This window comes from Rana temporaria, chromosome 2, assembly GCF_905171775.1.
Source record: "Rana temporaria chromosome 2, aRanTem1.1, whole genome shotgun sequence".
NCBI lineage: Eukaryota > Metazoa > Chordata > Amphibia > Anura > Ranidae > Rana > Rana temporaria.
This window is the reverse complement of record NC_053490.1, coordinates 463,929,802-463,945,695: the sequence shown is the minus strand read 5'-3', so window position 1 is coordinate 463,945,695 and position 15,894 is coordinate 463,929,802. Positions and strand designations below refer to the sequence as shown.

The following is a 15,894-nucleotide window of genomic DNA, read 5'->3' as shown; positions in this document are numbered from 1 at the left end:
CGAGAGCATGTAGTATAACGTCCTCTCTCCCAGCCTCCGGCGGCACGCGCGCGCCCCCCGCTCGCCCCCGACTCCTGTGCGTGTGCCCGATCGCCGCCGGGCACACGCGATCGATCGGTACAGAGCGGGGACCCGGAGCTGTGTGTGTAAACACACAGCTCCCGGTCCTGTCAGCAGGGGAAATGCTGATCTTCGGTTCATACAATGTATGAACCGAGGATCAGTGTTTCCCCTAGTGAGGCCACCCCCCCCCCCCCCACAGCAAGAACACACCCAGGGACATACTTAACCCCTTCCCCGCTCCCTAGTGTTAACCCCTTCACTGCCAGTGGCATTTTTATAGTAATCCAATGCATTTTTATAGCACTGATCGCTATAAAAATGCCAATGGTCCCAAAAATGTGTCAAAAGTGTCCGATGTCGCAGTACCGAAAAAAAAAATCGCTGATCGCCGCCATTACTAGTAAAAAAAATATAATAAAAATTACATAAAAATACCCCCTATTTTGTAAACGCTATAACTTTTGCGCAAACCAATCAACCGCTTATTGCGATTTTTTTTAACGAAAAATATGTAGAAGAAAACGTATCGGCCTAAAATGAGGAAAAAAAATGTTTTTTTATATATTTTTGGGGGATATTTATTATAGCAAAATGTAAAAAAATATTCATTTTTTTCAAAATTGTCGCTCTATTTTTGTTTATAGCGCAAAAACTAAAAACAGCAGAGGTGATCAAATACCACCAAAAGAAAGCTCTATTTGTGGGAAAAAAAGGACGCCAATTTTGTTTGGGAGCCACGTCGCACGACCGCGCAATTGTCTGTTAAAGCGACGCAGTCCCGAATCGCAAAAAGTACTCTGGTCTTTGGGCAGCAATATGGTCCGGGGGGTAAGTGGTTAAGGCTTCACATATAGAGCGCCTTGAAAAAGTATTCTCCCCCCCCCCCCCCCCCTTGAAATTTTCCAAATTTTGTCACGTTACAACCAAAAACGTAAATGTATTTTATTGGGAGTTTGTAATAGACCAACACAAAGTGGCACATAATTGTGAAGTGGAAGGAAAATGATAAATGGTTTTCATTTTTTTTTTTACAAATAAATATCTGAAAAGTGTGGCGTGCATTTGTATTCTGCCCCCTTTACTAAAATCTAGTGGAACCAATTGTCTTCAGAAGTCACCTAATTAGTAAATAGAGTCCACCTGTGTGTAATTTATTATCAGATAAAAACACATCTGTTCTTTGAAGCTCTCAGAGGTTTGTTAGAGAACCTTAGTGAACAAACAGCATCACGAAGACCAAGGAACACCCCAGACAGGTCAGGGATAAAGATGTGGAGAAGTTTTAAAGCAGTTAGGTTATAAAAAAATAAAAAGTAAAATATCCCAAGCTTTGAACATCTCACATAGCACTGTTCAATCCATCATCCAAAAGTGGAAAGAGTATGGCACAACTACAAACCTACCAAGACATGGCCGTCCACCTAAACTGACAGGCCGGACAAGGAGACCATTAATCAGAGAAGCAGACACGAGGTCCATGGTAACTCTGGAGGAGCTGCAGAGATCCACAGCTCAGGTGGGAGAATCTGTCCACAGGACAACTATTAGTTGTGCACTCCACAAATCTGACCTTTATGGAAGAGTGTCAAGAAGAAAGCCATTGTTGAAAGAAAGCCTTGTTTGCTGTTTGCAAGAAGCCATGTGGGGGCCACAGCAAACATGTGGAAGAAGGTGCTCTGGGCAGATGAGATGAACATTTTACTTTTTGACCTAAAAGCAAAATGCTATGTGTGACGGAAAACTAACACTGCATATCACCATGAACACACCATCCCCACTGTGAAACATGGTGGTGGCAGCATCATGTTGTGGGGATCAAAAATGTAATACATTGCAGCTTCCCAATCAATAGATGTACGTGGTAGCTGCATTTGTACTATTTTTTTTAATCTTTTCCCCACAGTTTTACCCTGGTGATTTGTCCAATTACACACCTCCTGTAAGAGATTGCCCCCCCCCCACTCCCCCTCTGAATGAAGGAGCACAGGGGACAGCAGCATTGTCAGTCTGGGGGGAGGGGGTGTTAAATATACTAGCAGATTAAAATACACTAACAAATTGAAACTAAACTCTAGATAACACTTTATAATCAGTTGCAGATTTATTTATTTTTTTTCCTTTTTAGATAAAGGTTTTACATAAATAAATAACATTTTCGAGTATCTACAATGCATTTAAGCCACAAGCCCATGGAGGCGCCTTGGTAGGCTTATCTCATACACCATTTCAGGGATGAGTTCCTTGTTAAGGTTTACACACACTTTCAATTAAAGAATGCAATCTTCTACAATTAACAAGAATTTACTTTAGCCACTTCAGTACCAGAGAATTTTTTTTTTCATTATAGAAATGTGTTGGTTCTGCACCTTATAAATGGCTTCCAGCTACATATTATACATTTCACTTTGGCAAACATGGGTTTCAAATTTTGTAGCAGATTTAAAAAGGTATATTTTTATTTTATAGGTTTTTAAATAGGAAGAAATAAACATTACGTACAATGCCAAGAAAAAAGTATGTCAACTTCTGCAGTAATTTAACATAAATGTGATCTGATCATCATCTAAGTCACAACAATAGACAAACACCATGTGCTTAACCAACTAAAGCGGAGATCCACCGTTTTTTTTAATTTATTTATTTAAAGTCAGCAGCTACAAATACTGCAGCTGCTGACTTTTAAAATAAGGACACTTACCTGTCCAAGGCGCCCGCATTGTCGGCACCCGAAGCCGAGCTATCGCTCTACTCTCGGGTGCTGCTGCCACCATCTTCGGTAAGGAAATCAGGAAGTGAAGCCTTGTGGCTTCACTTCCTGGTTCCCTACTGCACATGCGGCGACTCGCGCTGCACGATCCCACTGGTCCCTGCTGTCTTCTGGGACATGTGTGTCTCCCGGAAGACAGCGGGGGGACGAAGGAAGTGGCGTAGATACCCGCAGGTGGCTTGGCTATCTATGCCTGGAAGTGGGAGCAAAATACCTGTATTACACAGGTATCTGCTCCCCCCCCGAAAGGTGCCAAATAAGACACCGGAGGGGGCGGGGTTCCGAAAAGCGGAAGTTTAATTTTTGGGTGGAACTCCGCTTTAAGGACCGAGCCTCTTTTTGAGATTTGTTATTTACAAGTTAAAAACAGTTTTTTTTGCTAGAAAATTAGTTAGAACCCCTAAACATTATACATTTTCTAACACCCTAGAGAATAAAATGGCAGTCTTTGCAATACTTTATGTCACACCGTATTTGCGCAGCGGTCTTAAAAGCGCACTTTATGGGTAAAAAATACACTTTTTTTAAATAAAAAAATAAGGCAACAGTAAAGTTAGCCCAATTTATTTATATATTATGTAAGATAATGTTACGCCGAGTAAATTGATACCCAACATGTCATACTTTAAAATTGTGCCCACTTGTGGAATGGCGACAAACCTTTACCCTTAAGAATCTCCATAGACATTTAAAGAATTCTACAGGTTCCATGTTTTGAGTTACAGAGGAGGTCTAGGGCTAGAATTATTGCTCTCACTCTTCCGATCGCGGCGATACCTCACATGTGTGGTTTGAACACGGTTTTCATATGTGGGCGCTGCTCACGTATGCTTTTGCTTCTGCACGCGAGCTTGGCGGGACGGGGTGAGTTTAAAAAAAAAATCGTATTTATTTTACGTTTTATTTTTTACACTGTTATTTTACAAAAAAAAATTGTCACTTTTATTTCTATTACAAGGGATGTAATAGAAAAAAAAGCATGACAGGTCCTCTTATGAGATCTGGCGTCAAAAAGACCTCATATCTACACTAAAATGCAATAAAAAATAAATAAAAAAGAAGAGGATACCTACCTGGGTTATGGCAGCTAGCTGCTGCCATCCAAAGATATCCCTCTTCAAACAGCCGACATATATGTGGCGTTATTTCTTTCATTACTGATTTCTATATTGCATTACTAGAGCATATTGAATAGCATATAATCACTAAAAACATATTATAGTTTGGAAATAAGATTGAATATTCCAAACAGAAAGAAGTCCAGTCATTAAAATCTCATATAAGCTTTAACAGGTTAATTCAATTTCAAAAGTTATTTTTAATCTTTCTTAAATGTGCAGGGTGTAATAACAGAAGACCTGGTGATCTAGCTGTAAAGTTCTTCAAACATGTCCTGGTATGGGGTGACAACTCTATTCCTATTATATTTCTGCATTGTCACCCTGTCACATGCGCCCTTTGTGAAGACAACGCATTGCGCAGGCATGATCCACCACTGACACCATCAGGACAGTGTTCCAAAGCACTGATGTGTAGTCAATGCTGGAGCAAGTTCATACAGACAAGAAGTAGCTGGAAGAGGCTGTGAAAGATCAGCTGAACTGATATGCTAAAAAACATAAAATAAATGTCATCTTGTTTGGGTTGGATCCTGTGAACACTTGACCTGCTACAGTTCTATACACTGAAAACAACATTTTAATATTTTATTATGAAAAATAATTGATAAATGAAGTTTGGTGTAGCATGAACTCTATAATTGTGCATCATGCATTGTTCCTTATGAACATCTCCTTTTCTTCTGGTATCTACCCTTGTACATGATACTTTATAAAATGTAATACTTACTGAGCTTTGCATAATTTCTCCCAGGCCTTATGGAATTTCACAGGGTCTTCAGCTTTGGTAGAAGGTTCTAACTCAGCAGAGTCTATATACTGCAAAAGTATAAGAGATATGTTCACTATTTACAGGTATCTGGAAACTCTGATAGAAAGCAGGCAATGTATGAACACTCAACCACTTAAGTGCTTCTATAGCTAGCTAGAGTAAAGCTAACAGTTATAGAACCTTTGAGGAAAATCAATGTGTAAATACGGTATGTGAAGAGAAGTAGTGAATGAAAGGGTCACTAAAGGAAAACATTTTTTTTGCTGAAATGACTGTTTACAGGGTATAGAGACATACAAGTTAACTGATTCCTTTTAAAAATGATTAAAAATAGATTAAATTCAATCATATAATGTACCTACAGTTTCACTTTCGTTTTTAAACTGGTTTAATGTTTCTGTGAAGTAAAGAGACACACAGAACAAAAACAAACAAATCCAGGGCAGTGTTTTGTTTTTAAAATGAATCCGATTGGTTCTGTTAAGTTTTAGACACACAGTAATGACAGCTTAGACCATCGTGAAAAGCTCCCAGTATGATGGTTATAAGGAAACAGGCAACCAGGAAGTGTGGAGATCAGAGCAGTTTTACAGCAACATCAAAGCAAAAACGAGCAATAAGGACATGAAACCAGTACTGCAGTAAGGTAAAGGAAGCCATTTAGCTAAAAAAAAAAATTCCTTTAGTGATCCTTTAAGGCTTTTGTTGATAGGATTTGGGCTTGTCAATGAGAAAATTTAGGTGTTCTTTTAGGTGCCTTCTGCTTGGATTTGACATCATTAGGGGTCAGTTCACCCCAGATTTGTTGAAGCACAAGCCGATCAGTGGGTCCTGGTCAATGATTGATTACCAGAATCCACTGATCGGCCTGTCATTCATGGAAGAGAACTCCGTGTTGTAAACAACACATAGCCCTGTACACTGACAGGCGATCTTGCTGTTTTTTTTCTCCTGCAAAACAAGGGGGGAAAAAACAACTAGATCGCTTAGTAAAAAGCAGCACATTTAACACACATTACGCATTGCTAGACATACAGTTAACCCCTTGATCACCCCTAGATTTTAACCCCTTCCCATCCAGTGTCATTAGTATAGAAATGCCGCATACAGACGATCGGACATGCCGACAACAAAACTGTGGATTTTTTTTCAACAGATGTTTCGACAGATGTTGGCTCAAACTTGTCTTGCATACACACAGTCACTATTCCAAACGTCAAGAATGTGGTGACGTACAAGACTACAACGAGCCAAGAAAAAAAGAGATTTTTAATACAGCTTACCTGTAAAATCTTTTTCTTGGAGTACATCACGGGACACAGAGCGGCATTCATTACTATATGGGTTATATGGAGTACCTTCAGGTGTAGACACTGGCAATCTCAAACAGGAAATGCCCCTCCCTATATAACCCCCTCCCATAGGAGGAGTACCTCAGTTTTGTAGCAAGCAGTATGCCTCCCAAAATGGTCCTCAAAAAAGAGGGGTGGGAGCTCTGTGTCCCGTGATGTACTCCAAGAAAAAGATTTTACAGGTAAGCTGTATTAAAAATCTCTTTTTCTTTATCGTACATCACGGGACACAGAGCGGCATTCATTACTATATGGGATGTCCCAAAGCAATGCTTACAATGAGGGGAGGGAGAACATCTCCAAGACAAAAGGATTTAATTTAGAGATATACTCAAATCATAATAAATCCAACTTAGTTGAGAAAAATAAAATTTTTAAATTTAACTCAAAAAAAGAGGAGCCCCCGGAATCCGAGGATCTCAAACTGCAGCCTGCAGCACTGCCTGCCCGAAGGCAGTATCAGTATTCCTTCTTACGTCCAACTTGTAGAATTTTGTAAATGTGTGGACAGAAGACCAGGTTGCCGCCTTGCAAACTTGAGCCATAGAGATCTGGTGGTGTGCTGCCCAGGAGGCGCCCATGGCCCTAGTAGAATGAGCCTTTAATGATACTGGAGGAGGCAACCCTTTCAAGCCGTAGGCCTGAGTGATTAATTGCTTAATCCACCTAGAAATGGTGGATTTTGCAGCTGCCTGCCCCTTCTTGGGCCCATCCGTAGAATGAACAGCACATCTGTTTTCCAGATCTTCTTTGTAGCTTTAAGATAGGCCTTCATGGCCCTGACAATATCCAAGGTATGCAGCAACCCTTCCTTTCTGGAAGTAGGTTTAGGGAAGAAGGATGGTAATACCAAATCCTGGTTCAGATGAAAACTGGATATAACCTTCGGTAGGAAGGAAGGATGAGGGCGGAGAACGACCCTGTCCTTAAAAATAAGATATGGTTCCTTACAGGATAAGGCCGCCAGTTCCGAAACTCTTCTTGCGGAAACTATGGCAACCAAAAATACTAACTTCCTTGTCAGTAGAACCAAAGGAATATCAGCCAACGGCTCAAACGGTTGTTTCTGTAAACTTGACAGAACAAGATTTAAATCCCACGGACAAAGCGGGGATTTAACTGGAGGTCTAATACGTAAGACCCCTTGAAGGAAGGTCTTAACCAGCGAGTGGGTGGCCAGCGGCCGCTGAAACCACACTGACAGAGCAGAAATCTGTCCTTTGATTGTGCTTAATGCCAATCCTTTATCCACTCCTAGCTGGAGAAAACTTAATACTCTATCGATGGTAAATTTGCGAGAAAGCCATCGCTTGGACTCACACCAGCCTACATAGGCCTTCCAGACCCTGTAATAAATCACCCTAGAGACCGGTTTCCTGGCTCTGATTAGGGTAGAGATTACTTTCTGAGACAGACCTCTACCCCTGAGAATCAGGGATTCAGCTTCCAGGCCGTCAATTTTAGATGCCGTAAGGCAGGGTGGAGGATCGGACCTTGCGATAGCAGGTCTGGCCGTAGAGGAAGAGTCCAAGGGTCTCCCACTACCATCCTTAAGATTAGTGAGTACCATGCCCTTCTGGGCCATGCTGGAGCTACCAGGATGACTGGTATGTGCTCCCCCGGATCCTGCGCAGCAGGCGGGGTAGTAACTGGAGCGGGGGAAACGCATAAAGAAGTTTGAACTGATGCCAAGGGCAAACCAACGCATCGGTTCCGCAGGCCATCGGATCCCTTGAGCGGGACATGAACCTGTCTAGCTTCTTGTTGAGTCTCGATGCCATGATATCCACGTCCGGCACTCCCCATCTTTGGCAGAGTGCTTGAAAGACTAGTGGATGCAGAGACCATTCCCCCGGCCATAGAGTCTGGCGGCTTAAGAAGTCCGCCTGAAAGTTGTCCACTCCTGGAATGAATATTGCCGATATGCAGGGCACATGAGCCTCTGCCCATAGAAGAATCAAGCTCACCTCTCTGAGCGGCTTGACTCCTGGTTCCCCCTTGGTGATTTATGTATGCCACGGCCGTGGCATTGTCTGATTGAATTCTCACCGGGAACCCCTGCAATTTTGACGTCCAAGCCCTGAGGGCTAGTCGAGCAGCTCTGAGCTCCAAGATGTTGATGGGCAACTGCTTCTCTGGCTTTGCCCAAGTACCTTGGCGAGTGCAACCATCCAAAATTGCTCCCCAGCCCGTCAGGCTGGCGTCTGTGGTCACTATCTTCCAAGCCACTGGGCTGAAAGACCTCCCCTTCAGTAGATTCTGAGGGTCTAACCACCAACACAGACTTTGTCGGACTCTTGATGAGAGCGGCAACGGGATATCCAAGGCCTGTGGCCTTCTGCTCCATGCTGACAGGATGGCTGCCTGTAGGATGCGAGTGTGGCTCTGGGCGTATGGTACCGCCTCGAATGTGGCCACCATCTTGCCTAGTAACCTCATACATAGGCGAATAGTCGGTTCTTTCTTGCTTAGAACCAGTAGGATTAATTCCTTGATGGCTTTTACCTTCCTTAGAGGTAGGAACACTCCTTGTTGTTCTGTGTCTAATCTCATGCCGAGATATTCCAACTGCTTTGTGGGCTGGAAAGCTGACTTTTCTCGATTTAGGACCCAGCCGAACCTCTCGAGGTATTGGACCGTGAGGGCCACTGCTCGCTCCAAGCCGGGAGACGAGTGATCTATGACTAGGAGGTCGTCCAGGTATGCTAGGATCGTGACCCCTTGGATCCTTAGTTTGGCTAGGATTGGGGCTAGGACCTTCGTGAACACCCGGGGGGCCGTAGCCAACCCGAAGGGAAGCGCCACGAATTGGAAGTGACGCGAAGCCACCATGAAGCGTAGATATCTTTGATGTGGCTGATAAATTGGAACATGAAGGTAGGCATCCTTTATGTCTATGGACGCCATGAGGTCGTCCTTCTGGAGTGTGGCAGCTGCTGACCGCACGGATTCCATCCGAAATGAGCGGATCTTTAGATATGCATTTACCATCTTTAGGTCCAAAATTGGCCTGACATCTCCATTGGATTTTGGGATGATGAATAGGTTGGAGTAGAAACCCAGCCCCTGTTCCAGGACTGGTACCTCTATTACTTCCTGGGAAAGTAGATGATCTAATGCCGATCTTAATGCGGCTCCCTTTTCCGGATCGTTTGGAATCCTCGACTTCTGGAAATGAGGAGGAGGAAACCTTAGGAAATCTAATTTGTAGCCTGTGGCCACGGAAGACCGTACCCACTCGTCGGGAATGCTGGCTTCCCAAATCTCTGAAAAGAGTCGCAGCCTTCCCCCCACCTTCGTGGGTGGGGGCGCCCCTTCATAAGGTTGGCTTGGGGGCTGGTTTTGCTGGTTTGCGAAACCACTGCCTTTTGCCTCTAACAGCCTGTCCTTGTGATCTGCTGTTGAAGCCGAAGTTTGCTTTTGCAGGAGGCCGTCGATACTGCTTGGCATTAGAGGGCCCCTGCCCAGGGGAATACTGTCGTTTAAACGCAGGTCCCTGAACCTTCTTCTTAGTTGGCAAGAGAGTACTCTTGCCGTTTGAAATGGTCTGAATGTATTTATCTAGGTCTTCTCCGAAGAGTCGTCCTCCATGGAAGGGGAACCCTACCAGGAGCTTCTTGCATGGGGGCTCAGCCTCCCAGCTTTTTAACCATAAGAGTCTTCTCATATGGATAAGGGATAACGATAAACGTGACGCTTGCTGGATAGAATCCTTGATTGCGTCTACCGTAAAACATATGGCCTTAGGGACATCCGAAAATTTTTCTGCCTGCTGGGCCGGAATAAGTTTAAGCATCTGCTTAAATTGATCCGATAATGCTTGAGCGACCCCAATCGCAGCCACAGCTGGCTGTACTACTGCCCCTGCAGTAGTGAAGGAGTTCTTAAGTAGTGCTTCCAAGCGCTTATCAACTGGATCCTTGAACACCTGTATGTTTTCTACAGGGCATGTTAACGATCTGTTAACACATGAGATGGCTGCGTCCACTGCAGGAGTAGCCCATCTTTTGGAAAATTTTTCTTCCATAGGATATAGGACAGAGAACCTTTTAGGTGGTAAGAAGATCTTATCTGGCTTGTTCCAATCTTGGAACAAAATTCCCTCTAATAGAGGATGGATCGGAAACACAGCATTGCTTTGAGGCGCCCTCAGTGAGCCCAAAGCTGAAACCGTCGATACCTGGAGATCTGGTACTGGCAAGTTGAATGCCCTATGGACCAAGTCCGACAATCCTTGAATCCACCAGCTCTCCCTCAGGGAGACTGCCCCAGACTCCTCTGTATCCGGGTCTTCGATCCCTGAACCTACTTGGTCCTTGTCCAAGAGGTCGTCCAATTCCCCTGAGGAAAGGACCTCCTCTTCTGAGGGTCCGCGCTCGGGCGACGGAGATCTATTCCGCTTACTGCCCTCTTTTAAAGAGGTGAGTAATACCTCCTCCGTGACCATCTTAGGGTTGGACTGACCCGCGTCAGCTCCAGCCCCAGATCCCGATGGCCCCAAGGCTCCCTGTAGGGAAAACAGCGGCATACCGTGGTACAATACCGAGGTACACCTGCTACCTATTGGTATTTGGAACTATAAAAGTTAATTGTCCAAACACCTGTTTGGGGGATAAAAAAATGCTTCCTCTCCCCTAGATGACTTTTTTTTTTTTTTTTTCGTTTTTTGTTTCAAATCCAGGAAAGAAAAAACATTCTGTCCCCCTGAGTAGTATTGCAAAGAAAAACTATGAGATGGAAAAGAAACAGCCTATTTCTAGGCTTGAAAAAACAGTCCTCTGAAGACTGCAATATCCTTTCTGGCCACTGTGTGTCCTCGGCGCCCCGTGCTGCCGCTCTGGTCTTTCTCCTCAGTTCCAAAGTATTGAATGGAACAAACAAACAAGGAAGGGCCGCCCCTTCCTTTAAGCCACTGACCCGCCCTTCCCCCCCAGCCATCTCAAACAGGAAATGCCCCTCCCGACAGGGGGAGGGGGGGGGGATTTTGGGAGGAAGGGACCTCTCTGTTCCAGCAAACTGCAGCCTGCAGCCTGGAACCATGAGGAGGTCAGCGTTTTGCCTGCTTGCAGGCTCTGAGGAGGAAGACTGAATGGAGCATCGCCTGGAGGCCTGCAGGTAAGCAAAGCTCTCTGACACACACATATATTTTTATATAACACAGGCCCCACTCAATGCTTTTCCAACACTACAAGGGAGGTCACATCTTATGGGGAATAATACATAGAGAGCCATCCTATCTTTATGATATGTGACTAGTTTGCCAGATGCAGTGCATAACTTTAGGCATGTCCCCTGTGACCCCCCAGAAAAAAACCTGCTAAGAACCAAGTTCCGCAAGTTTTCCCCTCACTTACCTGCTCCATGCCGCAGGACTTTGCCAAGCAAGAGGCCCAATCTTCCCCCATCTCCGTGGGGATGTCTAGACCTTCAGGCCCTGGGTTCCTATGAAGGATCCACTGTCCTGGGCCCATATAGCACCCTGGCAACAGAAAACTTTAGGTACGCAAAGGTTTCTAAGTTCTGGGCCCAGGGTCCAGCTCTCTAAAAAGAAAAGCATTATGGGCTATACCCCAAGGGTTTGGGGTCCGGTTACTGACCACTTTAGCGCTGAGGCTTTTTTGGACAGAACCGGTAGCTCACCTAATCCCAAGGATGCGGAGGCAAGCTAAACCATGACTAACACCTAAGACACTGGCGTAAAAACTGAGGTACTCCTCCTATGGGAGGGGGTTATATAGGGAGGGGCATTTCCTGTTTGAGATTGCCAGTGTCTACACCTGAAGGTACTCCATATAACCCATATAGTAATGAATGCCGCTCTGTGTCCCGTGATGTACGATAAAGAAATGAAGTTCAATAGCCAGTGCGGCTTGTCTGCTTGATTCCGAGCTTGCATGGAATTTTGTGCGCCGGAATTGTGTACACAGGGTCGGATTTTCCGACAACAAGCTCACATCGAACATTTATTGTCGCAAATTGTGACCATGTGTACGTGGCATAACAGTATATAGTATTAGCACTGATCACTGTATTGCTGTCACTATTGATGCCAGTGTCAGTTAGTGTACCCCCCCCCCCCTCCCCAGCCAGCATGGGCTATTGCCAGATTTCCCCTGCACTATCACAGTCCCACTAGAGGCTGCTGATCACTGCCATTACTAGTATTAAAAAAATAAAAAAATACAGTATCTATACCATAGTTTGTAGATTTTAACTTTCATGTAAACTAAAAAATTTACACAAATTTTTATATTTTTTTATATCCATAGACATGTAACAGAATACATTTTGGCCTAAATTCATGAAGAAATTCTATTTATTGGATATGCTTTTTTGTCAAAATGTTGTCAACATTTTTGTCAAAGTCTTTTTACTTTATATAATAGAAAAACTCAGTAGTGATAAAATCAAAAGAAACACCAAACAACCAAAAGAAAGCTCTATTTATGTAAAAAAAATTATATCAATTTCATTTGCGTACAGTGTTGCGCTTTTAAATAATTAAATGTGCAAAACCAATAAAATTATATATAAAAATAATAAAGTACTAATAAGTCCAAATAAATATGTAAGTAAATACAAAGTTTATCAAAATATCTAGTGATTGATTGAAGTAAATCCAAGAATATCAATTCACCAAAACTTGCAAAAATACAAATCGATGCCTGTGCTCGCCTCCACTAGTATCACAGGCTGCTCACTTGAGTCAAAATCAGCAGTGTTCCCTCTGTGTTCCCCTCTGTGGATAATGAAGATTACTGGCCTGGTAAAGGCACTTTCACTCCTTCACTTCAGACATCTGCTTCTTTAGGTTCCCAAGAACCCCAATCCTTTTACACGATGGAATAAGTATGCAGAAAAGAAGGCAAAATCTAGTGCTCTCCGTCTAAGAATATTTATTCTTAGTGAATTGATACTCTTGAAATTACGGTAAATTCAATCACGATTTTTTTTTTTTTTTTACTTTGTATTTACTCGTAAATACTTATTAGTAATTTATATAGCATTTTATTGGTTTTGCACAGTCAATTATTTAGTAGAATGTATACCAGTCCAAGTGGAGTTAAAGCACTTTAAGTGACAGCAGCTACTTTTTATTTACAATTATTTTCACATATTGGTTCGATTGCACTGATTGACATTTGCACAGTACAGTGTTGCTTGGCTGTGTAATTGTCATTTTAAAGTAGCACAGTGCTGAAAAGCAAAAAATTACCCGATCATGAAGGTGGTAAAAAAATATATAAACCAAAAATATATCTGCGCCTAAACTCTCAGCCTATAACAAGAAGCTGCTAGAACATTTGTTGGTCCCAAATATAGACAATATCTAAAGATTGCACCGCTTCTACCATTCAGTAATGATAATATCCAAAATGATTGGACAGTACAATAAAACCTTGGATTGCAAGCACAATTCGTTCGAGAAACATGTTTGTAATCCAAAGAACTTGTATATCAAAGCAAATTTCCCTATAAGAAATCATGGAAACTCAAATGATTCGTTCCACAACCATTTATTCATAAGTCCTTCAGTTTGTAGTCCATATAAAAAAAATTATAGCAATGCGATTTGTTGTGTAACCATAAAATGTCCATCCACAAATGGAAGCCTCTACAAGGGGATTAGAAGAAAAATCCAGCAAGAGATACAGAGTATAAAAGAGAAGAGCGCAACTTGCATGGTTGATGATTAACCACTTCCATACCGGGCCTATTTTAGCACTTCTCTCCTACCGTACATGCATAAATCATTATTTTTTTGTTAGAAAATTACTCAGAACCCCCAAACACTATATATGTTTTTTTAGCAGACACCCTAGGGAATAAAATGCCGGCCATTGAAACTTTTTATCCCGCACAGTATTTGCGCAATAATTTTTCAAACGCCTTTTTTTGGGGGAAAAAAACTGTTTTGTGAATTCAAAAATAACAAAACAGTAAAGTTAGCCCAATTTTTAAAAGCTTTAAAATTGCGCACACTCATGGAATGGCGCCAAACGTCAGTACTTAAAAATCTCCATAGGCGTCGCATATTTTTTTTTTACAAGTTACAAATTTAGAGTTACAGAGTAGGTCTAGTGCTAGAATTGTTGCTGGTGCTCTAACGCACGCGGCGATACCTCACATGTGTGGTTTGAACGGCGTTTACATATGTGGGCCGGACTTACGTGTGTGTGTTCGCTTCTAAACGCGAGCTACCGGGGATAGGGGCGTTTAAAAAAAATATATATATATTATTTTATTTTTTATTTTACTCGATTTCTTTTATTTTCACACTTTTTTTTTTGTAATTTTATTTTTTTTGATCACTTTTATTCCTATTACAAGGAATGTAAACATCCCTTGTAATAGGAATGTTTGTGACAGGTACTCTTTATGGAGAGATGCAGGGTCAATAAGAAACCACATCTCTCCTCCAGGCTGGAAAGCATTAGATCGTGAAAAAAATTCACCGATCTAATGCTTTCAGCCGCGAATGCGGCTGTGTTTACATTCCAGGACCCGGGCGTGACGTCATAACATCGCGCCCGGGCCTCCGACGATCATAGAGATGACTGGTGACCATCTGGTCACCAGTCTACTCCATGGTTTCCATCGGACACCGGCGGATCGTTTCTCCGGGTCTCCGATGGCAAAGGAGAGCCCGGAGAAGCACCGGATGGCGGCGAGAGGGGGGGAACCGCCGCTATGATCGTTCTTATGGTGCAGGGATTCACCGGCTGAAGAGATGGATATCTGAATGATGCCTGTAGCTGCAGGCATCATTCAGATATCCCCACTGAAAGTCCAGGATGTCATATGAGGTCCTTGGGCGGGAAGTGGTTAAAAGGCACATCTAAGTATGCAGGCATCCGGGGTAAAGCTGTCTGCAATCGGGACCGGGAAGACTAACTTGCAGTAGAGCGTTCTGAAAGTGAGACTTAAACCACTCATGGAGCGCAGCGTGGAAGGAACAATGTCAATGGCAGTGAGGAGGGCGGTCCAGGTGGACATCTTTATTCTGGATGCCGGCATACTTAGATGTGCCTCTTTTAATCATCAATCATGTGAGTTGCATTCATTAAACGTAACTGTATTGCTACACTTAGAGGCGCCTCTCTTCTCTTTTATATTCAGTTGTGACATGATGCTACTTTTAATTTAAAGACATTGCTTGTATAGCAAGTCAAAATTTATTATAAAATATTGCTTGTCTTGCAAAACACTCTCAAACCAAGTTACTCTCAAACCAAGGTTTTACTGTAAATGTAAATTGATATATATGAAATGTCCATCACCTCTGAAAAAAAGTACTGACCCGAACACTGTCCTATGTGAGTGGAAGAGAGGAGAGGTGTCCTTGTAGCTCAGAGAACTGGAGGTGATGGACACGGAGGCAGTAAATACTTCCAGAGGTCAAGTGGGTAATACCATACATTCCAGTTGCAGTGTTTTTAAAGTAGTGCATGCAATGTATTCAAATGAGTGGACAGAAATGGTACTACACCTGGATTGCCTGTGAATCGCACAAGAACATACAGCACGTTCCTGTGCGATTCATGGTGTGAACTGTCTCCAAGAATTTATTGACAGGTACGTTTGATCTACAGTTATCCTCGTTCTTAGATGCATCAACCTGCTTTAAGGCCTGGGGCAACAAGATTTGTTTGCTTTAAGCAGGTTTTGTATTCCAATAAAAGTCTATAGGAATGTAAAGTGCCTTTGAAGCAAGTCAAATGCAGGTCAGAAGGAGCTCTCAACTGCAGGCCAAATGCACCTGTCAATGAGTTCTGATTAATTTCCGAAGCATCTTAAACTGATTTCAAAGTGAGGCCATTG

The 15,894-nt window shown here is 42.9% G+C and overlaps 1 protein-coding gene across 5 annotated transcripts in view; it reads right to left on the bottom strand.

Annotated features, from left to right (window-relative positions):
• The window catches only part of CTPS2 (CTP synthase 2), a 414,745-nt gene that overhangs the window by 231,004 nt on the left and 167,847 nt on the right, over positions 1 to 15,894 (bottom strand). For all 5 annotated transcript variants that reach the window (XM_040338655.1, XM_040338657.1, XM_040338654.1 and 2 more), the window contains one exon: positions 4,679 to 4,767. In XM_040338655.1, coding sequence (XP_040194589.1) covers positions 4,679 to 4,767 — 89 coding nt within the window. The remainder of the gene's footprint in view (positions 1 to 4,678; positions 4,768 to 15,894) is intronic.